The 23,552-nt window shown below is 46.0% G+C and overlaps 2 protein-coding genes across 3 annotated transcripts in view; both read left to right on the top strand.

Moving 5' to 3' along the window:
- Positions 1-534, top strand: part of LOC129650571 (tumor necrosis factor receptor superfamily member 10D-like) — a 28,072-nt gene extending 27,538 nt beyond the window's left edge. For both annotated transcript variants that reach the window (XM_055579196.1, XM_055579195.1), the window contains exon 3: positions 204-534. In XM_055579196.1, coding sequence (XP_055435171.1) covers positions 204-352 — 149 coding nt within the window. In that variant the 3' untranslated portion in view covers positions 353-534. The remainder of the gene's footprint in view (positions 1-203) is intronic.
- Positions 479-4,036, top strand: LOC129651043 (tumor necrosis factor receptor superfamily member 10B-like). Its single transcript, XM_055579771.1, has 4 exons — positions 479-488; positions 1,328-1,439; positions 2,257-2,495; positions 2,943-4,036. The coding sequence occupies exons 1-4, from the start codon at positions 479-481 to the stop codon at positions 3,131-3,133; spliced, it is 552 nt and encodes a 183-aa protein (XP_055435746.1). The 3' UTR covers positions 3,134-4,036.
- The last annotated feature ends 19,516 nt before the right edge of the window (positions 4,037-23,552 follow it).

Below are 23,552 nucleotides of genomic sequence, written 5' to 3' on the forward strand. Positions count from 1 at the left end.
TGGATGTGTGGCTTGTAATATATTTCTGTTGGCAGTGCTGGTCTAGGGTATGTGGTAGATGAAGAATCAAAAGATGAGAGCCCGGTTGAGGAGAGTTCCCCTTGTGGATTCCACAGATGGCCAAAAGAGGCCTCCGCAGCCACACGGCCAGCCTCAGGGAATCCTGCGGGGATTTTCTCACCAGCTTTTCCCTTCCTTCCCAGGATTCTATATGGAAGAAGCCATTGGAGGTTGTGCCCCATGCACCGATGGGATAGACTACACCAGTCATTCAAACACCCTCCCTTCTTGCTTACCTTGCACGACTTGCAAATCAGGTACAGAGCCTGTGGTCCCGCATGCCTGCAGTTAGAGTGCTGGGTGATGAGATGGGATTTAAATGGGACGAGGAGTCAGAGACCTGATTTCCAGCCCAGCTAAGTCTTCACCCTGTCTTAGGTCAGTAGAATAATGAAAACAGAAGTTATTTGCATAACGCATGCCAACTGGTAGGGAAGTCTTTCAGAACATCAGCTGGAAAGAGGAGAATAACGTGTCCCCTGGTGGAGGGGGCTGGATGGTAAGAGTGCAGAAGGCCTGGGGGAGTGGGGCAGGGCTGGGTTTGAGCTGTGTGATGTGTCTGATCCTGGGCCAGGCTCCTGAGTGCGTCATGCCCTCTGCTCTGGGGTCTCAGCCTCTCTCAGCCTTCATGACCTGAGGTCCCTCTGCCTCTCCAGCAGGCATCACCCGTTGGGACATCACCCAAGGGTTCCTCTCCATCCACAGCGTCTCAGATTACACCTCACCCCAGCCCACTTCTTGCTCCTCATTTGTAATCTAAAACATTTTGCTTCCTAACCCTGATGCAATCTGTAATGATGCACAGTGCCTTTTGTATGCCTCTGTTGGTGACACGTGAAGAGTGGCTGTTCTATGGATGGTGTATGTGTGTTGCCACAGAAAATGACCCCAAAATTATTTAAGAAAAAAAAAGATTAATTCATTTATTTTTGGCTGTTCTGGGTCTTTGTTGCGGAACAAGGGCTTTCTCTAGTTGTGGTGAGGGGGGCTGCTCCTTGTTGCTTCTCATCGTGGTGCACAGGCCCTAGAGCACAGGATCAGTAGTTGTGGCACACGGGCTTAGCTGCCCCGCAACATGTGGGGTCTTCCCAGACCAGGGATGGAACCTGTGTCCCCTGCTTTGACAGGCGGATTCTTAACCACTGGACCACCCAGCAAGCCCTCCGAATTACTTCTTGAACTGAGTGGATGGAGATCTGGGTGGTGAAGAAGGGTTGAGAGACATACGAGGGAAACACACCCTCAAAACCTTATCTTTGGTCTCTAGGAGAAGAAGAAAAAAATGGCCGCACCCCGACCAAGGACACTGAGTGTCAGTGCAAACCTGGCACTTTCCGTGGAGAAGATGCACCTGAATTCTGTCAAAAATGCAGCACCGGGTGAGACACAGGAGCCTAGGGGGGCTTCCAACCCACAGGAGACCCGAGTTTCCTTGTACCCATTTCTCTCTCCTGCTTCCGTGAAGCCCCTCCCACCTCCCAGAGCTCCCTTGTGCCTGTGGGGTCTCCTGAGCCTGCAGCAGTGCTCCCTACCACCACTGTTTGTCCTGCACGGCTTTCCCAGTGGCCCCTTCCCACGTCTCCTCGGGAGGGGCCTAGAAAGACCGAAGTGCTGACAGCAGACAGAAGTCATGAGGAGGCCACGTGTGTGTTCCTTCAAGGTTTCTATAAAACCGGAGCCAACTCGACAGGCCTCACACCCAGCCCCTTGTTCCCCAGTAGCACCTGAATCTTTCCTATTTGGGGACTCGGTGGCCAATAGTAATTCACTATCCTCTGATGCTCCAGTGTTGGCTGAGATTGGTAGGAAGAGTCAACAGGTGGATGAGAGGGCCTTATATTCCAATTTAACTGGAGGATGAGTCAAACTTGTGACCCTTGACCTGGATGAGGCCCCCCCCTCCCCACCCCCCACAGAGCTTCCCATGGAGCCCAGGGAAGCCAGGCAGGCCTTGCAGAGGAAGCCCAGCTCCTGAAGGACAGCTCTGAACACTCAGTAGGAGCCCGGGAGCCGCAGTACACAATCCTGGATCGTTCTCCCGCCCAGGGATGGGGAGTGAGGGGACCCTCCCCTGCAGACAGCAAGAGCCTGTCTCCCCTCCACTGTCTTGTCAGGGGACCCAGGACGGGAGGCTGCCCCCTCTTTCTCCTCATCCAGCCAGCTGTCCCTGATGGGTCCCCCTGTGTCTGTACCCAGGTGCCCTGATGGGAAGGTCATGGTCATGAAATGTACCCCCTGGAGCAACATCAAGTGTGTGGACCAAGAATCAAGTACTCTGCCCCATGGGGAGGCCCCAGTTCCTGGAGAGCTAGCAACCATGAGCCAGAGACTACCCATCACTCCCTCTCCCTCATCAGGCCCTTCAAGGCTGGTGATTAAAATTGTATCTGTAATTGCCGCTGTCCTAATCGGATGTGTATGGTGCTACTTTACAGGTGAGGTTCTAGAAGGGAAGGAGGAGGTGCTGGCTCCCTCCTCCATCTCCCCAATCCTCCTGTTCCTCCTGGCTTGTCTCTGATCTTGTTCCCCAGGAAACCCCTCCTCCTCCCACCTCACCTGGTCCTACAAAACTGATCACATTGGGCCCCCAACTCAGCTGACGGTCCCCTCTTCCCCCTGGCCGAGTCTGGTGGGAGGAGGCAGGAGAAGAGGGTGGTTCAGTAGCACTGCACAGAGATTTTACATGGGTTTCATTTTACTTCATTTTCTCCCTTCTCTTCTCGTCCCTGAGGGTTCTCCAGATTCAGAATATCCCGCTTGCGGTCACAGGCCCGGGGTTGTTTGTTCAGTGTCTGAGCCCCCACCCTGCACCCTGTCCCTAGGAAGGGAGGTGCGGCAAGAGCGCCCTCCCCACCACTCAGTGGATGTCTCTTCTCTTCTAGGTCTCTTTAATGAGTGCTGGCACAAGGTGATCGGTTTCTCCAGCATCTGGTGGCCTCAGACCCTCAGTAACTGCATCACAACAAAGCCCAGGGTGGACACGGTCCCCGGTGTGTCCTATGCTGTTGTCCCTGAGTCTCTCAACTGGCCTGGGGGCTCTAGGCTGAATGTAGAAGGGAGACTGGCCTGCTGAGAGCTGTCCTAAGGCTGGTTGGCAGCGCTGGCCCTGTCCTTACTGTTTGAGACACCCTCACTCTGTAGCCCTGGGGTGTGGGGGGTGTCAGGCAGGGGTGCTCAGTTCCCCTTAGCATCACACCAGAGTCTGGGTGCCATCAGCAGAGCCCAGATGTGCTGAGTCTATGCCCACTTGGGCACAGCACAGGTGTAGGTGGGAAGGCAGAACCTACTGTGTCCCCTCAGAAGCTGTAGGGGGTTGTGGGTTTGTGACTCCTGGGTCAGTGCCTTGCTTTTTCAAGGCCCTTTTCTGGCACTTATGTCCCCCAGGAAGGTCTGGGGCTCTGGACCATGCACACAACAACAGGCTGACCAATGGAGATTGACTTTCCATTCTGGTCCCTTGGCAGAAAAAGAAGCTGCAGAAAACAATGCCCAGTCCCGAGATGCAGCAAGCAGACTGCCTGTTGGTGCGTGTGGGGCTCTGGCCCTTCTGCTTGCTTGGGACTGTGGTAGAGACAGGGAGAGGCAGTGGGTCAGGTCTCCTCTTCTCTGGGCAGGTGGTGATGGAGGGAGACCGGGGCATGGAGGGAAGGGAGCCCACCCCCTGCTCTGGAGAGAGACCAGGGCATGGAGGGGAAGGGAGCCCCAACCCGTGTTCTGGTCCACTGGCAGCTCTGATGCTACTTCTCATCTGTCTTGTCACCACATCCCTCGTCTAGAACAGGGCAGGCGAAGGGTAATCACTCCTCCCATGACTGACCCAGTGATGGAGTCAGAGCTACATAATAATTTTCTATGTGACTGTTACATACTTTTAAGCCATTCCTCATCATAGTGGGAATTTCACATTTATTTCAAAAGTATTGTTAAGTTGAATCTACTTGAAGTAAAATTTCTTTGTCAACATATAGAAATATTTTCACTATGTGTATGTGTGTCTACATATATATATATATATATGTATGAGGAGGGCATGGCAACCCACTCCAGTATTCTTGCCTGGAGAATCCCCATGGACAGAGGAGCCCAGCAGGCTACAGCCCATGGGGTCGCAAAGAGTCAGACATGACTGAGTGACTAAACATACGTATATTATATATGTATACATACACACACACACACACACACACACACACAGAGACGTTTACAATTTGGGGTCATATCATTTTAATAGTTTTGAGGTTTTTGAGTTTTACCTTAATTTATAAATTAATCTAGGAGGAATTGAGATCTTTTAGCTATTCTATATCTTTCTTATGAAAAGAGTTAGCATTTTAAGTTAAGAGTTTTATAATACCTCAACTCCATGTGTGTTTTCCTTTGGTAAATTGCTCATTTCTTGTTGAGGCTGTATCTTTGTATTACAATGTTCTATAACCTTATGAGTTTATCCAACTCATAATTCATTATAGAATTTATTGTCATAATTTTTAACATTCACCATCCACACACTCACATTTACGTATTATTGTTGAACCATTAGAGTTTTATAAGAATACAATCGTATATAAAATAATGACTCTTCTGTCCGCTCCCTTCAAAGATCCTGCATTGGTTTTGTTTTGCTTACGGCTGCATCTGCCAGAATTTCAGAACAAGGTTTACTAGGCTCAGTTCTGTAACCTAGGACCCCCGGTTAAGACCAAGGCTGCTCTCCATTGTGTTTTACAGAAACCAGCAGCACCTGAAGGATCTCAGAGGAGAAGATGGCTGCTGGTTCCAACAGATGCCACTGAAAGTGAGTGTTTTTTTCCTGGGCAGGGGATCAGGAGTAGAGGGAGGAGGGACAGTGTCCTAATTTCTGTCTCCATAGCGGTTAGGGCAACTCAGAGAGGGGATGGCTTGTCCCTGAACCATCGGGACTCTAATTCCCTCCCTGCCCCCTCCTCTTTTTCCCACCCTGCACCCCTCTGTCCTCTAACAGTGGCCCCTAACACCTCCCTGTCCTTCCCTCCTCCACCATCCTCCTCCCTGGTTGCTCAGGGCCAGGTTGACCCACTCTGAGACATCTGATAGGTTGTGCTGTCCAGCAGGGCACCTCCTGGCCCAGGGAGGCTGTGGAGCCCCTGTCCATGCATGCTAAGTCTCTTTAATCATGTCTGGCTCTTTGCAACCCCATGGACTGTAGCCTGTCAGGCTCCTTAGTCCATGGGATTCTCCAGGCAAGAATACTAGAGTGGGTTACCATGCCCTCCTCCAGGGATCATTCCAACCCAGGTATCGAACCCATATCTTACATCTCCTGCATTAGCAAGCAGGTTCTTTACCACTGGTGCCACCTGGGAAGCCCTGAGGAGCGCCTGAACTGTGGCTAAATCTGATGAACTGTAGTATATAACTCGATACTGTAGTTCAAGGAGTTGGTAGAAAAAAGGACTAATTTGTCTCGTTAACAGTTTTTTTTTTGTATATTGATTACATGTTGAGGGGCTTCCCTGGTGGCTCAGATGGTGAAGAATTCGCCTGTAATGCAAGAGAACAGGGTTCAGTCCCTGGGTCAGGAAGATCCCCTGGAGAAGGGAATGGCAACCCACTCCAGTATTCTTGCCTGGAGGATCTCATGGACAGAGGAGCCTGAGAGGCTACAGTCCATGAAGTCACAAAGAGTCAGACACACAACTGAGCAGCTAACACTACATATTGCAGTGAAAAAAATTCTTAACTTACTTTTAATTGGAGGATAATTGCTTCACAATGTTGTGCTTCTTTCTGCTGTACAGCAACATGAACCAGCCATAGGTACACATATATCCCCTCCCTCTTGAGCCTCCTTCCAACGCCCCCATCCCACCTCCCTTAGGTTATCACAGAGCACCGGATTGAGCTCTCTGTGTTATAAAGCCACTTCCCATTAGCTATCTATATTACATATTGAAATGAAATTTTTTAGAATACTTTGAGTTAGTACCATATTTCATGAAAAGCAGTATTGTTATGTTTCATGTTTTCAGTGTAACTGTTAGAGAATATAAACTTGTGTCGGGTGCCCTCCTTATGTACTGTGGATGGTGGTGTGCACAGCATTTCACACACACAGCGTTGAATCTGCAGCACAGTCCATGAGGCAGGTGGTGTTTGCTCCATTTTAGGGTTAAATTCTTGCTCAGAGTCTGTCCCCATCCAGCTGTACCGCAGTGTCAGGCAGTGAGGCCGAGCGGGGTGTGAGGCCGGAGACCTTCCTCCCTCCAGGCCTTTGCTTTGTCCCCAGTGCAGAGGTGGCAGCCAGGGGGCCTCACCCTCCTGAGAAAGGCAGGTGCCCCACCCTCCTGAGAAAGACAGGTGCCCTCCTCTGAGGTCTGTTGCCCCTCACTGTCCCACCCTCTGTCTCCTCTCACAGATGCCTTCTCCCTCTGTGACAGCAGTCTCCTCTTCCAGATGCGCCCTCATCCCCTGCTTGGGGCAGGACTCTCTGCTGACCTGGACTGTCCCCAACTGCTCTGGGTGCTGGCGAAGTCCAATGCCCAGTGCCTGTGTGGCTTGTTTGCTGCTGGGAAGCAGGTCAGGGGCGCAGAGCAGCAGGCTTACCAGCAGGGGGAGCTCCTCAGGTTCCCATCCTGAAGTCTAGGCCCGAATTGAGGGTCCTTGGCCTTTGTGGAAGCCTGTTCCAACTCTGTCTCTGTGACTTTCCCCCAACCTAGGCCTGAAGCTATTCTTCAGTGACTTTGCAGCTATCTTTTCCTTGTGATTTCTGTGATTCGCTCTTGATGCAGTTGAGCCTCACATGAAATGAGATCCTTGTGACCAGAGAATAGGCCTGGGTCTCTCCGGATGCCTTGTGTGAAATGCTGCCAGTCACCAAGAAGGGACAGGGGACCTCAGTCAACACCCTTATGGATGCCTTGGAAATGCTGGGGCAAAGGTTGACAAAAGAGACAATTCAAGAGCGCCTGCTGAACTCAGGAAAGTATTAACATGTTTATGAAGAAAGGGAGACAGGCTCTGCTGTGCCCTGACTGTTTGAGGATGTCAATCTTTCATTTCAGGACACACTCCTAATAGACTTCTAATTTTTATTTGTATTTGTTTGAAATTTGTCATTCATGTTAGTATGTATGCATTTAATGATGTAACTTATAATGAAGGTGTTAGTCACTGAGTCATGTCCAACTCTTTGCGACCCTATGGACTGTCGCCCACCAGGCTCTTCTGTCCATGGGGTTTCTCCAGGCAAGAGTACTGCAGTGGGTTGCCGTTTCCTTCTCCAGGGGATCTTCCCTACCCAGGGATGGAACCTAGGTCTCCTGCACTGCAGGCAGACTCCTTACCGACTGAGCCACCAGGGAGGCCCTGTAACTTGTAATATACATGATTAAAGTGCAAACATCTTGTATGTCTTGGTACTTTTATGTTTGTGCATATATTTATATGTGTAGAAAAACATTTTGCAAATATAATTTCTAGGTTTATGTGGGCTACCTGGTTGAGTACTGGCAATCCAAAGCAATTAGAAATACAAAAGGAGGGCATTCCCTAGCTGTTCAGTGGTTAGGACTCTGTGCTGAGAGCCCTGAGTTCAATCCCTGGTCAGAAAGTAAGATCCCACAAGCCATGAGGCAAAAAAAAAAAGTAAGATCCCACGAGCCATGAGGCAAAAACAAACAAACAAAAACCTACAAAACAACAACAACAATAAAGGAGAGCAAGCCCACTGCTGGGGGAATTTGACCACTTTGGGATTGCCTGGCGACTTCTTTAGGGTCCAGGCTTTAAACTTGTCAACTTTATAGTTGGGTGAATATTTGTATTTTTCATAGGGAGATGTTAACAAGTGAGCAGAGAGGGAGGGGAAGTGGCACCCCCGTGCTGTGTCTGGTGACCGTGAACTGGGCTGTCATTCCCCGGGCTTCCTCCTGCTCATCTGGGAGGTTAGGGTGGGACGTGGGTTAGATATGAGTGTCAGATAGTTTCTGTGTCATGTCTGCTCTTATCAGTGACCTTCATTGCATCTGGGCTCAAGGAAGAGAGGACAGGGATCTGCCATAGTTTTTGGGAGGAAGAATGGACGGGCTCCTGGGTTATGTTCAGTGTTGGCTTGCTCCGCACTAGATGGGCCCCCCTTGATACTGGTGCTCTGAGCCCAGAATTGCCTTTTTGTGTTTGAATTGGCTGATTAAGGATCTCAGCCCCTCTGTAAGCTTTGATGTTCTGCAGAAAAGACACAGAAATGCTGATTCTTAAATACTGTGAGAACTGACCTAAAATGCCTGCTATATTAGGTTTTTTTTTTTTTTAATTAAAAAAAATTTTTTTTTTTACCTTCTGCTAAACCCTTCTCTGTAGTATTCCAATCACTGCAGGATAATTTAATGGCAGAAGCAATTCTCAGGGAGGTTTTTGGTCTAGTCCATCTCAAGGCTTGTATGTTGTCTTCCCTAAGGTTGATGTGACTGGTGTGGTCAAAACTGGAATTGCCTAAAATGTAGGTACAAATGGATACAGTGTGTGGAGTTCACTTGTGTTTTGAGAAGGGCTGACCCCGGTGGTCTTGGTGCTACATCCCTCTGGCCCTGATGTCCCTCCCTTTCCTGGAAGTCAGGTGTTTCCTGTCTTTGCTGTCCCTTCTGTGCAGGACACTCTGCCTTCATCCCCAGAAGGAGATAGAAATGAATTCTTGGGACTTCCCTGGTGGTTCAGTGGTTAAGACTCTGCACTCCCAATGCAAGGAGCCCGGGTTCAGTCTCTGGTTGGGGAACTGAGATCCCACATACCACAACTAAGCATGTGCTCCGCAACTGAGCCCATGTGCTGTAGAGCCTGCACATCACAGCTAGAGGAGCCTGTGTGCTGCAGTGAAGAGTCTGCACAGCTAAAATAAATAAGATACAATAAAATTTGAAACTGTCACCTATATGTTACAAAAAGCATGTGCATTTGTAAAACAGTTTAAAAAATACATAGTCAAGTGTCAGGTCACTTGTCCCTTTCTCAGAAGACTTCCTTGAGTGCCCATCTAGAGTATCAGCCTTGTCAGTATTTGTCATGTGTATTCATTTGTACCCGTTTATTGTGTGTTTTACTAATGAGAACCTTCAAGAAACGTGAAACTTGACTCCTTTGTTGCTTCCCGGTGGGTGCTTAGTCGCTCAGTCGTGTCTGACTCTTTGCGACCCCGTGAACTAAGCCTGCCAGACCCCTCTGTCCATGCGATTCTCCAGGCAAGAATACTGGAGTGAGTTGCCATTTCCTACTCCAGGCGATCTTCCCGATCCAGGGATCGAACCCGCGTGTCCTGTGTCTCCGGCACTGCAGGCGAGTTCTTTGTCTGCTGAGCCATCCGGGAAGCATTACTGCTTTATGCCAGTGCAAATGTGACAATTTAAAGTTTTACTTGAAGACTGGATGCCTGTTCAGGTTTCTCCTCAGTAATGAATTTGTGACCAATTTTAATATGTTATGTCCACGTGTACACCCGTGGTGGATTCATGTTGATGTATGGCAAAACCAATACAATATTGTAAAGTAATTAGCCTCTAATTAAAATAAATAAATTTAAATTAAAAAATAAAAAAACAACCATAATACTATATCTCATCTAAAAATTGGATAATTAAAATTCATTAAATATAAAAAAATCAATAAACATGCAATGTCATATACAAATAATTTTATGTAAATGTGCAATTTTATGATTTTGAACCAAATTGAATATTCAGTGTTATATACAAATTTTGCAATTTTCTATAAACATGCAATTTAAAGAATTTGTGGCCAAATTAAATATGCAATGTTATATACAAATTTTATAATTTTATATAAATAAGCAATTGGATGAATTTGTGACCAAATTACATGGCAGTTACATAAACATTTTGCAATTTTATATAAATATGCAATTTTATGACTGTGACTAAATTAAATATGTGATGTTATATACAAATATTATAATTTTATATATAGTTTTATACATTTTGACAAATGTGGAATGTTATAAAAAGTATAAAAACTATCAAACTGTTATGAAATATACAATTTTATGAATTTGTGACCAAATTAAATATGTAATTTTATATAAAAAGAGGCATGTGTGTGTTTTTTCCCCATCCTCTGGTTCTCTGGAGCAGTTCTGAGTGAAGGGTACAGGGGTGTGTTCTTGCTGTGTGACCCACTCCTTCCTTCTCCCTTTATGCCTCAGGCTCATCTTGCATGGGTGTGTCTCCTGCTCTGACTCAAGATTTCCAGATGCCAGATTCCTGGGGGACCTGAATACAGCCCCTCGTCTGTCACCTCCTCCCCGCTCTTCCCCTGGGAGAGAGGCCCCAGCCTGGTCAGGCTCCTGCACAGCCTCCCCACTGTGGTGTCTCTGAGTCCTGTCTGGGCCTGCTGGGCTCCCTGGAGGTGCAGACTGGCTCTGACAGAGCTGTTGGGAAGGGCTGGTGGGGCCCTGCTTGCTGGGGTTCTTCAGTGGCCCCTCACTTGTGAGCCTCCTGCCACTCTGGGGCCACCTTCCCCTTCTGTCCCTGCTGTCCTTTCTGCATCCTCATCACAGTGGGTCTGGTGGCTCAGCCCTGCAACCTCATGGAGACACAACTCCCTTCCCCTGGACCTTAGGGTAGGATCCCCCACCCACCTAGATTTCCTGGGGGAGCCCCGTGGTCCCAGCCCTGTCCCCTTTCCCAGAGCAAAGGTGCTCATGCAGAGCTGCACACCCCCTGACTGCCCCCACTCCTGCCTGTGAACATATTACATCAGGGATGGGAAGAAAAATATTTTAGATCACAAATCAGGAGGAAGAAGTGAATTTATAATTACTTGAAAATAAATTCTTGAGAAGCAGTGTTGCCTGTGTGAGACCCCTATATCAGATCACCTAAGTTGTCCTTGAATGGAGAAGACTGACTGGGCCTCCATTTGTTTTTGTGTCTGTTAACACTTTATGAGAAGCTGAGGGATGGCGGGGGGTGGGGGGCGGGGTGAGGGTGTTAGGGGCAATATTATATAATCAACAGACTTGAGTTTCCCTGGTGGCTAACATGATAAAGAGTCTGCCTGCAATACAGGAGCCACAGGTCCAATCCCGGGGTCTGGAAGATCTCCTGGAGAAGGCAATGGCAACCCACTCCAGTATTCTTGACTGGAGAATCCCATGGACAGAAGAGCCTGGCAAGTCCCAGTCCATGGGGTCACAAGAAGTCGGACATGACTGAGCGACTAACATTTCACATATGGGATGCATCTGAGCAGTTTTACAGGATAGGTAAGAGCACGTATTAGTGGAAATTAACCTAAAACATAGAGTTTTAACACTACAGCCTTATTGTTGTTGTTCAGTCACTCAGTCATGTCCGACTCTGTGACCCCATGGACTGCAGCATGCGAGACTTCCCTGTCCTTCACCATCTCGCAGAGTTTGCTCTAACTTATGTCCACTGAGTCGGTGATGCCATCCAACCATCTCATCCTGTCGACCACTTCTTTTCATGCCTTCAATCTTTCCCAGAATCAGAGTCTTTTCAAGTGTCTTTTCAAGCTTTTCCCATCAGGTGGCCAAGTATTGGAGCTTTAGCTTCAGCATCAGTCCTTCCAATGAATATTCAGGGTTGGTTTCCTTCAAGATTGACTGGTTTGATCTCCTTGCTGTTGAAGGGACTCTCCTGAGTCTTCTCCAACACCACGGTTAAACAAGCATCAGTTCTTCGGTGCTCAGCCTACTTTATGGTCCTGCTTTCACATCCGTACACGACTACTGGGAATACTATAGCGCTGACCAGACGGATCTTTGTCGGCAAAGTGATGTCTCTGTTTTCTAAAACGGCGTCTAGGTTTGTCACAGCCTTTATTACATCACCATTTCTAATGGTTCAGTGTAGGTTGGTTCTCTGATAGTGAGTCTCACCAGACTGGGGCTGTGGTCCCTTCAAGGCCTGAATGGAAAAGGACGTGCTTCCAAGCTTACACATGAGGTGGGGCTGGATTCAGTTCTTGGGGGCAGTTGGCAGGAGGCTGTCCTTTGCCTCTCCATTTACTGTTTAGTCGTCACTCAGGCGTGTCAGACTCTTTGAAACCCCGTGGACTGTAACCTACCAGGCACCTATGTCCGTGGAATTCTCCAGGCAAGAATAGTGGAGTGGGTTGCTATTTCTTTCTCCAGCAGATTTTCCCAACCCAAGGATCAAACCCAAGTCTCCTGCATTGGCAGGCGGATTCTTCACGGCTGAGCCACCAGGGAAGCCCAGTCCTCTCCATATGTGTGTGTGTACATGCTAAGTCACTTCAGCTGTGTCAGACCCTTTGCAACCCTATACCAGGCTCCCTCTGTCCATGGGACTCTCCAGGCAAGAATGCTGGAGTGGATTGCCATGCCTTCCTCCAGGGGATCTTTCTGATTCAGGGACTGAACTGGCATCTCTTAGGTCTCTAGCAATGACAAGCGGGTTGGTTACCCCCAATGCCACCAGGGAAGCCCAGGCCTCTCCATAGGGCTGAGCAAAACATGGCAGCTTGTTTCAACAGAGAAAGTGAGCAATGCGGTGGGGATGGGTGGGGTGTGGGAGCTGGGGAGGAGTCACCATCCTTTTAGCCTGATCTTGAGACATGCCACTGCTTCTGTTGATCCATTTCTCAGTATTTTATGTGAAAATCTGACAGCTCTGAGACCCTACTTGTGAGTTAGTGAGTTACCTTACCACATTATTTATGTGAGTCTTTATGAGTGTGCATGTTCACCTGGGTAGTGTGTATATACCAGTATACAAGTGCATATGGATGCATACAAACATATGTGCTAGCCAACTGTGCACATACCATCCCGTCGTGAGATCTCTGGATCGAGGATCAGACTGTTTCGTTGCCGAGTACACTTAGCCCTGGTTCCCCAAGCGGGAGAGGGTAGAGGCACGTGTACCTGTGTGTGCAGTGGGGTTTATGCATCAATTCCAGGTTATGAAACTCAGAGCTTAAATAGATGGCTGACACATCAACTCCTGCTCTCCTCCTCAGTAAGAAATATCCTGTATTTTCTTCTGGAATAGAAACAAAGTCTCTTTTGGAGGAAAGAAGCCTAGAATGTGAGTACACGGCCCTGATCGGCAGGGGACAACCTCTAGTCCCTACAGGGCAGTAGCCAACCTCTCCCTTCTAAGGCGTGTCAACCATTTGTGCTTGCTGCATGCTAAGTTGCTTCAGTCATGTGTAACTCTTTGCAACCTTATGGCCCTTAGCCCACCAGGCTTCTTTGTTCATGGGCTTCGCCAGGCAAGAATACTGGAGTGGGTTGCCATGCTCTCTTCCAGAGGATCTTCTTGGCCCAGAGATGAAACCAGCATCTCTTAGGTCTCCTGCATTGACAGGGAGGGTTCTTTACCACTAGCACCACCTGAAAAGTCCTGTTAACCAAACAGCCTTTAAGCAAAGTTGCCCACAATCTTTGCTCAAAAAACTTAAACTTTAAGCAAACCTGAAAAATGTCATGTCCATTTTATAAATTGAAGATAATAGGATTAAAGGCCAGAAATTTGTCCCCAGTAGTAAAGATAAGCAGGGTGCACACAGTCTCTCTGCCTGGATGTTAAACATTCACTCTATGGGATTTCATTAAATACATATAAACTTTTAAAGATTTTTTGACATCCCCCAATAGTCTGAGTTGGACAAATAGAAAATACAAAACTCAGTTTTTGGAATAGATTTCCACAAGAACATGAAGTGACTTTTCACCCATCCCTTTCCTGGGCCCTGAGTCATCTTGGCCTGTTTTTTCTTGACTCCTCAGACTCAGGTTTTACCATGTCTCAGCACTTGACTGCTCTTCCTCTGGTTTCTTTTGTCTTTTCTGTCCCCTCGGGCACACCTCATGCTGTCCCTGCTGAATCACAGCAACAGGCCTCCGGCTTTGACAGCTGTCTCTGTCCTCCATTATGCTACGATCCCACAGGAGTCTGGAATCTTCCTGATGCAAACCACTTCCCAGGATTTCCACCCCTCCCTCCCTGGAGAGTGTCCAGACAATGTCTTATTAAGCGCTTGGCTTTTGCTCCATCCTCTGAGTTGCTGAAACCATTTCCACACTAATGAGGATTTTAGTCTACCTATTAGCCTTGTTAAATAATCATGGATTATGGAGACATTTAGGCTTCCCCGCTGGCTCAGATGGTGAGGAATCTGCCTGCAATGCAGGAGACCTGGGTTCAATCCCTGGGTTGGGAAGATCCCCTGGAGAAGGGAATGGCAACCCATTCCAATGTTCTTGTCTGGAGAATCCCCTGGACAGAGGAGCCTGGCAAGCTACAATTGGTGGGTTGCAAAGAGTTGGACACAACTGAGTGACTAAGACACATATAGACATTTATGTGACAAAATGTTTTTGTAGTATTCTTCAAATGTCAAAAACTTCAAAAGAATTAAAATGTTCCCAATGGGATTCTGGTTAAGTTACTGGTGTTAGACCCATACAGTATGGTAGGGAGTTATCAAAAGTAACATAGCAAAATAATTAATGAAATGAAAAAATGTTGGAAAAAAGTGTTTAAAAATGTTAAGAGGAAAAAACAAGATTATTAATAGTATTTACCTGTGGTGGTTTTAAGGCAGGTGCACAAATTCTTTGATCTTTTTCTTTCAAGATATATAGCTGAACATGTGGTGCAATTAGTGACTCATCTGTAATCATCAGGACATGGCAGAGGTGGCTATACATGACCAGCTGCTAGAACTGGGCTCTCCCTTCCAGATCGAAGGGCCAGCAACAAGCCAGCACAACAAACAGGTCCTCAGGACAGCACAGTAACCGTCTTTTAGGGCCCGCTGCCATGTCAAAGGGGTCCATGTCCACGTAGGGCATTTGGCCCTGAGTCAAAAGCTAGCTCCCACAGCATCACTCTGAAGGCCCACAGGTCACTGGCCCTGGAGAACTCATTATTAACCAGACTTTCAAGGGCCATCCACCAAATCCGCCTGTTTTCATTGTCCCCCAGGCAATGACATAGTCCACGGGGAACAAGTCTCTGCAGACGGCATTGTCTGCGATCTTAACTTGAAGTGTATCCTCAGCAATACAGGTCCTAACAGCCACATCTTGGTGGATGACTTCCCTGCTGGACAGACAGCTCATTCCTCAGGCAATCTGAACAGTCATGTGAACCAAGTCTTGTTAAGAAATCGCCTGTGGATTATGGGCCTCTACTAATTGGCACTGCCGTAAAAACAATCTAAGATTCCCCCAGTTCATGTAAGCCAATATCCCCATGGGCTTTTCTCCTTCTATACACACCCTGGTGATAGGAAGAAGATTTCTGTGATGAAGACCTCATAGCTTACAACTCTCAGTGAGCATCATTGTCACCTGAATTTCAGAAGCTTGATCTTTAACTGTTTTTACAAATACTTGCTTTTCTTTATTTGAATCTTTTTCTTTTTTTCCTTTAGCCACAGACTTTATTGTTTGAATATTTGCAACTATTATTCTGCTGCTAAGTGGCTTCAGTCGTGTCCGGTTCTGTGCGACCCCATAGACAGTAGCCCACCAGGCTCCGCCGTCCCTGGGATTCTCCAGGCAAGAACACTGGAGTGGGTTGCCATTTCCTTCTCCAATGCATGAAAGTGAAAAGTCAAAGTGAATTCGCTCAGTCGTGTCCGACTCTTAGCGACCCCATGGACTGCAGCCTACCAGGCTCCTCCGTCCATGGGATTTTCCAGGCAAGAGTACTGGAGTGGGGTGCCATTGCCTTCTCCAACTATTATTCTATACACTTTTAATTTCTTCCAAAACTCTATGCTCCATATTGCTAGGTCACTTCGCTCTCTATTTTATTCTACATTTCCATCAAGCAGTGTTTCCCCAAATCACAATCTGCTGATTTTGTATTGTTGTTGTTCAGTTGCTAAGTTGTGTCTGTCCTTTTGTGATGCCATGGACTATAGGCCACCAGGCTCCTCTGTCCATGAGATTTCCCAGGCACGAACACTGGAGTGGGCTGCCATTCCTTCTCCATATTTGGATCTTTTTCATCTACTAAAACCCCATGGAAAATATGCTCAAAAGTACCTTATTGAAGTTCATCTTTTAGAATTTTCCTCTCCCTGGATATTGCAATACCCTTCACCTTAGCGTTGGCCTCCAAAAGAGTGACACTTCTCAGGTCATTCTTCTGTCTTTTGAAGACAGAACCCTTCTTGAGTGAAAATAAAAACAAAAAACCAAACTCTGTTGCTATGTCAGATAGGATATTATCAACATAGTTCAGAAGTGACAATGCAAAGCAATTTTTTCAACAAAAGCATGTTTATTATGCAATCTGAGACAAAGTGCAATCAGGAAGGAGCCTGATTATACTTTAAAAGAAAATGCACTCAGGAATGAGTCTGGAAACAGAAGCAGCTTTGGTATTTGTTGGACTGTCATCCTCAGCCACTTTTGCCAAAACACGCAGAATGAATGGGTCTGGTGCCCTGTGTGCTGGGCTGCAGGCCCAATTTCTTAACACAGGGCAGATTAACTGGGCCAACCACCCCTGTGCTCAGTGGGCAAAGCTGATCGCTCTCCTGTCCTCGTGGGGCCAGCGGGAGGGACTGACTGAAGACAAAGCGCCTTGGGTTACACTTCAGAGGGGTGTGCTGCAGGAGGAGGGTGCCGGTTTTACTGATTGCAGCCCCATCCACTTCTTCCATCTTCCGGGCTTCCTCCAGTTCTCCTGGATTTCACACCAATTAACCTCAACTTCGGCCCCTTACCTAGATTTCTCAAGAATTTGATCTGCCTATAAATAGGAGGAGGAAATAAATAAATAAGAAAACCTTTGTGCTGTGCTCAAAGACTCCGCATAACCATCCTGCTTTTAAAAAACAGAGTATAGCACCAGAACACTACATCTTATTCCCTTTCATTTCCTTTTATAATAGTTGAAAATAACATGAGGTGCTTTGGCCGAAAGTCAAGCTTGTTCTAGACCCGTGACTACCCTATAAAACCACAATTACACAAAGGCTCTGCAGAGCTCCACCTTCTCACCCCACAAAAGAAACCCCAGTTCCTAGCTAGAGACCTAGGCCAGGATGCATTTCTTGGTCAGCCTGCTCGCCTACCTTCTTCTAAGCAAAAGCAGGAAATCTGGAAATGAGTTTTCTAAAATAAAGCAAGGCACGTTCAGGAGATGGTTAAAATGGCAATAATTTCATCCTAATTATTTTTCTAGATCATTTGAGGTGCTGGAGAAGACTCATGAGGGTCCTTTGGACAACAAGCATTTTGGCCAACTGATGGGAAGAACTGACTCATTGGAAAAGACCCTGATACTGGGAAAGATTGAGGGCAGGAGGAGAAGGGAGTGACAGAGCATGAGATGCTTGGATGGCATCACTGACTCAGTGGACATGAGTTTGGGCAGACTCTGAGAGATAGTAAAGGACAGGGAAGCCTGGCATGCTGCGGTGCATGGGGTAACAGAGTCGGACACAACTGAGTGATGGAACAACAGCAACAAATGAGGATTAAGGTCATGGACATTGGATGCTCAGTGTATGGGACCATTGAAGAAATTCACTCTGTTACTGTTGAATCACTGTGATTACTGCAGATGTAGAAACTGGCTGAAATTCCCCTTTCAAAAAAAATTTTTTTTTCTTTAGGACTTCCATGTTGGGCCTGTGGTTAAGCATCCACCTGCCAATGCAGGGGAGACAGGTTCCGTCCTTGGTCCAGGGATATCCCACATGCCATGGGGCAACTAAGCCGGTGTGCCATAACTACTGAAGCCCACACGCTCTGCAGCCCATGCTCCAAAACAAGAGAATCCACATCAATGAGAAGCCCATGCATTATATCTAGAGAAAGCCTGAGCATAGCAATAAGATCCAGTGCAGCCAAAAATAAATCAATACGTGAAAAAATAAAAAAAGATTAGTTCATGTTTAAAAAAAAATTAGCATTGTTCAAGGAAATGCTTGCTTACAAGCATTTGGTTTGCTGGGAGAAATAATTACACTAAAGTAAATTTAATCATATTAAAAAGACCTCTCTTATAAACAGGGTCAAACATTGTATATTTTAAAATAATATTTATTATATGTTTTGTTAGACATATTTGCTGCAGAAGACTAAAATGATACATATATATAGAAACCTCACTGTTTTTCCATCATCTAGATATAGCACACTCAGCACATTCAGTTGAGTTCAGTTCAGTTCAGCCACTCAGTCATGTCCGACTCTTTGCGACCCCATGAATCGCAGCACGCCAGACCTCCCTGTCCATCACCAACTCCGCTAGTTCACCCAAACTCATGTCCATTGAGTCCGTGATGCCATCCAGCCATCTCATCCTCTGTCGTCCCCTTCTCCTCTTGCCCCAATCCCTCCCAGCCTCAGAGTCTTTTACAGTGGGTCAACTCTTCGCATGAGGTGGCCAAAATATTGGAGTTTCAGCTTCAGCATCAGTCCCTCCAATGAACACCCAGGACTGACCTCCTTTAGGATGGATCTCCTTGAAGCCCAAGGGACTCTCAAGAGTCTTCTCCAACACCACAGTTTAAAAGCATCAATTCTTCAGCGCTCAGCTTTCTTCACAGTCCAATTCTCACATCCATACATGACCACTAAAAAAACCATAGCCTTGACTAGATGGACCTTTGTTGGCAAAGTAATGTCTCTGCTTTTTAATACACTGTCTAGGTTGGTCATAACTTTCCTTCCAAGGAGTAAGCGTCTTTTAATTTCATGGCTTCAATCACCATCTGCAGTGATTTTGGAGCCCCCAAAAATAAAGTCTGACACTGTTTCCACTGTTTCCCCATCTATCTGCCATGAAGTGATGGGACCGGATGCCATGATCTTCGTTTTCTGAATGTTGAGCTTTAAGCCAACTTTTTCACTCTCCTCTTTCACTTTCATCAAGAGGCTTTTTAGTTCCTCTGCTCTTTCTGCCATAAGGGTGGTGTCATCTATATATCTGAGGTTATTCATATTTCTCGCGCCAATCTTGATTCCAGCTTGTGCTTCTTCCAGCCCAGCTTTTCTCATGATGTACTCTGCATAGAAGTTAAATAAGCAGGGTGACAATATACAGCCTCGACGTATTCCTTTTCCTATTTAGAACCAGTCTGTTGTTCCATGTCCAGCTGTAACTGTTGCTTCCTGACCTGCAGATAGGTTTCTCAAGAGGCAGATCAGGTGGTTTGGTATTCCCATATCTTTCAGAATTTTCCACAGTTTATCATGGTCCACACAGCCAAAGGCTTTGGCATAGTCAATGAAGCAGAAATAGATGTTTTTCTGGAACTCTCTTGCTTTTTTGATGATCCAGCGGATGTTGACAATTTGATCTCTGGTTCCTCTGCTTTTTCAAAAACCAGCTTGAACATCTGGAAATTCACGGTTCATGTACTGCTGAAGCCTGGCTTGGAGAATTTTGAGCATTACTTTACTAGCATGTGAGATGAATGCAATTGTGCGGTAGTTTGAGCATTCTTTGGCATTGCCTTTCTTTGGGATTGAAATGAAAACTGACCTTTTCCAGTCCTGTGGCCACTGCTGAGTTTTCCAAATTTGCTGGCATATTGAGTGCAGCACTTTCACAGCATCATCTTTCAGGATTTGAAATAGCTCAACTGGAATTCCAGCACCTCCACTAGCTTTGTTCGTAGTGATGCTTTCTCAGGCCCACTTGACTTCACATTCCAGGATGTCTGGCTCTAGTGAATGATCACACCATTGTGATTATCTGAGTCATGAAGCTCTTTTTTGTACAGTTCTTCTGTGTGTTCTTGCCACCTCTTCTTAATATCTTCTGCTTCTGTTAGGTCCATGCCATTTCTGTCCTTTATCGAGCCCATTTTGCATGAAATATTCCCTTGGGATCTCTAATTTTCTTGAAGAGACCTCTAGTCTTTCCCATTCTATTGTTTTCCTCTATTTCTTTGCATTGATCGCTGAGGAAGGCTTTTTTATCTGTCCTTGCTATTCTTTGGAACTCTGCATTCAGATGCTTATATCTTTCCTTGCAGATGATGATTGCAGGAATGAAATTAAAATACGCTTACTCCTTGGAAGGAAAGTTATGACCAACCTAGACAGCATATTAAAAAAGCAGAGACATTCCTTTGTCAACAAAGGTCTGTCTAGTCAAGGCTATGGTTTTTCTAGTAGTCATGTATGAATGTAAGAGTCGGACTATAAAAAGAAGCTGAGCACAGAATTGATGCTTTTGAACTGTGGTGTTGGAGAAGACTCTTGAGAGTCCCTTGAACTGCAAGAGATCCAACCAGTCCATCCTAAAGGAAATCAGTCCTGGGTGTGAAGGACTGATGTTGAAACTGAAACTCCAATATTTTGGCCATGTGATTCGAAGAGCTGACTCATTTGAAAAGACCCTGATGTTGGGAAAGATTAAAGGTAGGAGAAGGGGATGACAGAGGATGAGATGGTTAGATGGCATCACCAACTCAATGGACATGAGTTTGGGTAAACTCCCGGAGTTAGTGATGGACAGGGAGGTCTGGCGTGCTGTGGTTCATGGGGTTGCATAGAGTCAGACACCACTGAGCCAGTGAAATGAACTCAACTGAACTGAATAGATACACAGATGTAGAGGAAGGACTCGTGAACTCAGCTGGAGAAGGAGAGGGTGGGACGAATTGAGAGAGTAGCATTGAAACATAGGCACTACCATATGCAAAATAGCTAGCTAGTGGGAAGTTGCTATATAATACAGGGAGCCCAGCATGGAGCTCTGTGACGATCTAGAGGGTGGGATAGCGGGAAGTGGGAGGCAGGCTCACCAAAGAGTGGATAATATCCTTATGGCTTATTTGTGTTGTTGTATGAGGAAAACCAACCAAACATTGTAAAGTAGTTATTCTTTGATTAAAAATAAATACAATCTGAAAACTATCATTCAACACATCTGTACTGTCATCTAAAGCTATATGGGATCATTTTCTATTCCTAGTTATTTTTCCACTATAAGTGCTTAGAAATGTCATTAAAGGTATTTAAAATATGATTTTAATAGCCACAAAGTGTTGTTTAAGATATCATACATAAAGAATGAAATTTCAGTCTCCACATAGAAACGTAATACCAAAAAAGGTTTCCATTGTAAACTAAAGCTTGCATTTTAATTCAGCTTAATGAGAATTCCTCTGAAGATCTAAAATTCTTATGAAAAGTAAATTATGTGGAGTCCTTCTTGCTTTCATCTGTTATGCCTTATTGTCATTTATTTCTAAGGACTCTTGGACTTTTGACATTTTGCCTTTGACTGTAATTTTTGACTGAGATAAAATCTTAAATTTAGATATTAAGAATGTCAAGAAGCAGTCTTGTAAGTGTGAATCACTCAGTCATGTCCAGTTATTTGTGACCCATGGACTGTAGCCCACCAGGTCCATTGTCCAGAGAATTTTCCAGGCAAGAATATTGGAGTGGGTAGCCATTCCTTTCTTGAGGGGATCTTCCTGGCCTAGGGGTCAAATCCAGGTCTCCTGGATTGCAGGCAGATTCTTTACTATATGAACCACCAGAGAACCCTGACCCTGGTGGACATGGATGTAAAAATCCTCAAAAGAATATTAGCAAACCAAATTGATGAATATATTAAAAGAATCATACACTATGATCAAATGTAAGTCATTCCGTGCCTTCAAGCATGATTTATTATCTGTACATCAATCACTGTGATACACAATATGAGCAAAATTAAGAATAAAATCCCATGATCTTCGCAATAATTGCAGAAAAAGCTTTCGACAAAGGGTAACATCAATTTTGATACAATCTCTCAATACAGTGGTTATACATAGAACATACTAAAGGGTATATAAGACAAGCCCACAGCTAACATCCAGCTCAGTGGCAAAGAGGTGAAAAGTGAAAGTGAAGTCCGTCGGTTGTGCCCGACTCTTGGCCACCCCCCTACCAGGGATTTTCCAGGCAAGAGTACTGGAGTGGGTTGCCACTTCCTTCTCCAGGGGATCTTCCCAACCCAGGGATCGAACCTGGGTCTCCCACATTGTAGGCAGACGCTTTACCATCTGAGCCAACAGGGATTTTCCTAAAAGATTAGGAAAGAACAAGCATGTCCACTCTCCCCAGTCTTGTTCAACATAGTAGTGGAAGTGTCCTACCCAGAGTAACTAGGCGAGAAAAGGAAATTAAAGGCATCCCCATTGGAGCAGATGAAGTTACACTGTCACTATTCGATTACGACAGGATTTATATGAAACCCTAAAAACTCCACCAGTAACAACTATTAAAACTAGTAAACTCAGCAATATAGCAAGATATGAACCATCAGAGAGAGAACAAAACAGTCCCATATACAAATGCATCCAAAAAAAAAAAAATACCTGAAATAAATTTAACCGAGGGGCAGAAACACCTGTACAGTTATGGGCTCCAAGACATAGAGTCTGGGTTCAAATCCCAGCTCACCTACTGACCTGCAGAGTGACCCAGGGCAAACTGCACCATGATCTGAGGCTCAACATATTCAACTGTAAAATGGACACAAACCCAGTATCTCCTTCCAGGGCTGTGAAACTCCAAGGAGATGCTTATTTAGGCCTGGGGGTTAGAGTGTCTCCAGGAGTCTCTCCTTGTATTAAACTCCTCTAGAACGGGGCTCTCCTGATCCGGTGGGTGAGGGTTAAGGGTAGAGCCTGGGAACCAAATGGGACTGGACAAGGACGAGTACAAAAAGTACTAGTTCTGTGTCAATGAGGGAAGCCACCTCCTTTCCAGATCTCAGAGTGGGGCCTGCACCGAGGCCCCGGTGGATGCACAATCAGAAGTGATAACTCCGAACCCCCCACAGCAGGGATGGAGCCTTCCTGGCAAGAACCTTCTCTCTGGTCCAGGCTCCAGTGTGATGTGGTGCTGCTCCCTGAGTTCTCCATGTCTCCACCAGGCAAAAAGCTCTCAGGAGCTGGAGGTCTATTAAACTACAGGTGCCTGAGTGTCAGAATGACACAAGGACTAACAACATTGAAAATTAGCTATATAAAAAAAAAAATGACAGAAGTACAGATGAGGCAGGGGATGAGAAGCAGAAGGATTGACTACCTCTCAAGCCTTTAGCAGAAATATCTCCACACCATCTCAGCAGAGCCCACAGGAGGAAAATATAATGGAAAAGCAGGCTATGCATATATCTCTACACTGCTGGACCCAGAGACCCAAGTCCCAATCCACCAACATCGTTTTCCGTATCCAGACACCGAGAGGAAGAAACACAGACCTTGCCTTAGGAAGTCTCAGCCAGACTTAATATTGGGGTTGCTGAGCCTAGTTACATGGTCACTATGGACTCAGACCCTCCTCCATGCTCACATCCTCTGTTCTCACAGAAACATACACGGTTCACTACAGAGAACCCTCTGAGGGTACTTGTGTATACTAGAAACTGGCAATGGTGAAATGCAAAGAGAAGACACAGAAATGGAAACATGTCTCTGGGGTGCTCTACAAATTAAAAAAATTCTGAAGTTCTTGATACTTGGCATTTAAA

This window comes from Bubalus kerabau, chromosome 4, assembly GCF_029407905.1.
Source record: "Bubalus kerabau isolate K-KA32 ecotype Philippines breed swamp buffalo chromosome 4, PCC_UOA_SB_1v2, whole genome shotgun sequence".
Classification (NCBI taxonomy): domain Eukaryota; kingdom Metazoa; phylum Chordata; class Mammalia; order Artiodactyla; family Bovidae; genus Bubalus; species Bubalus kerabau.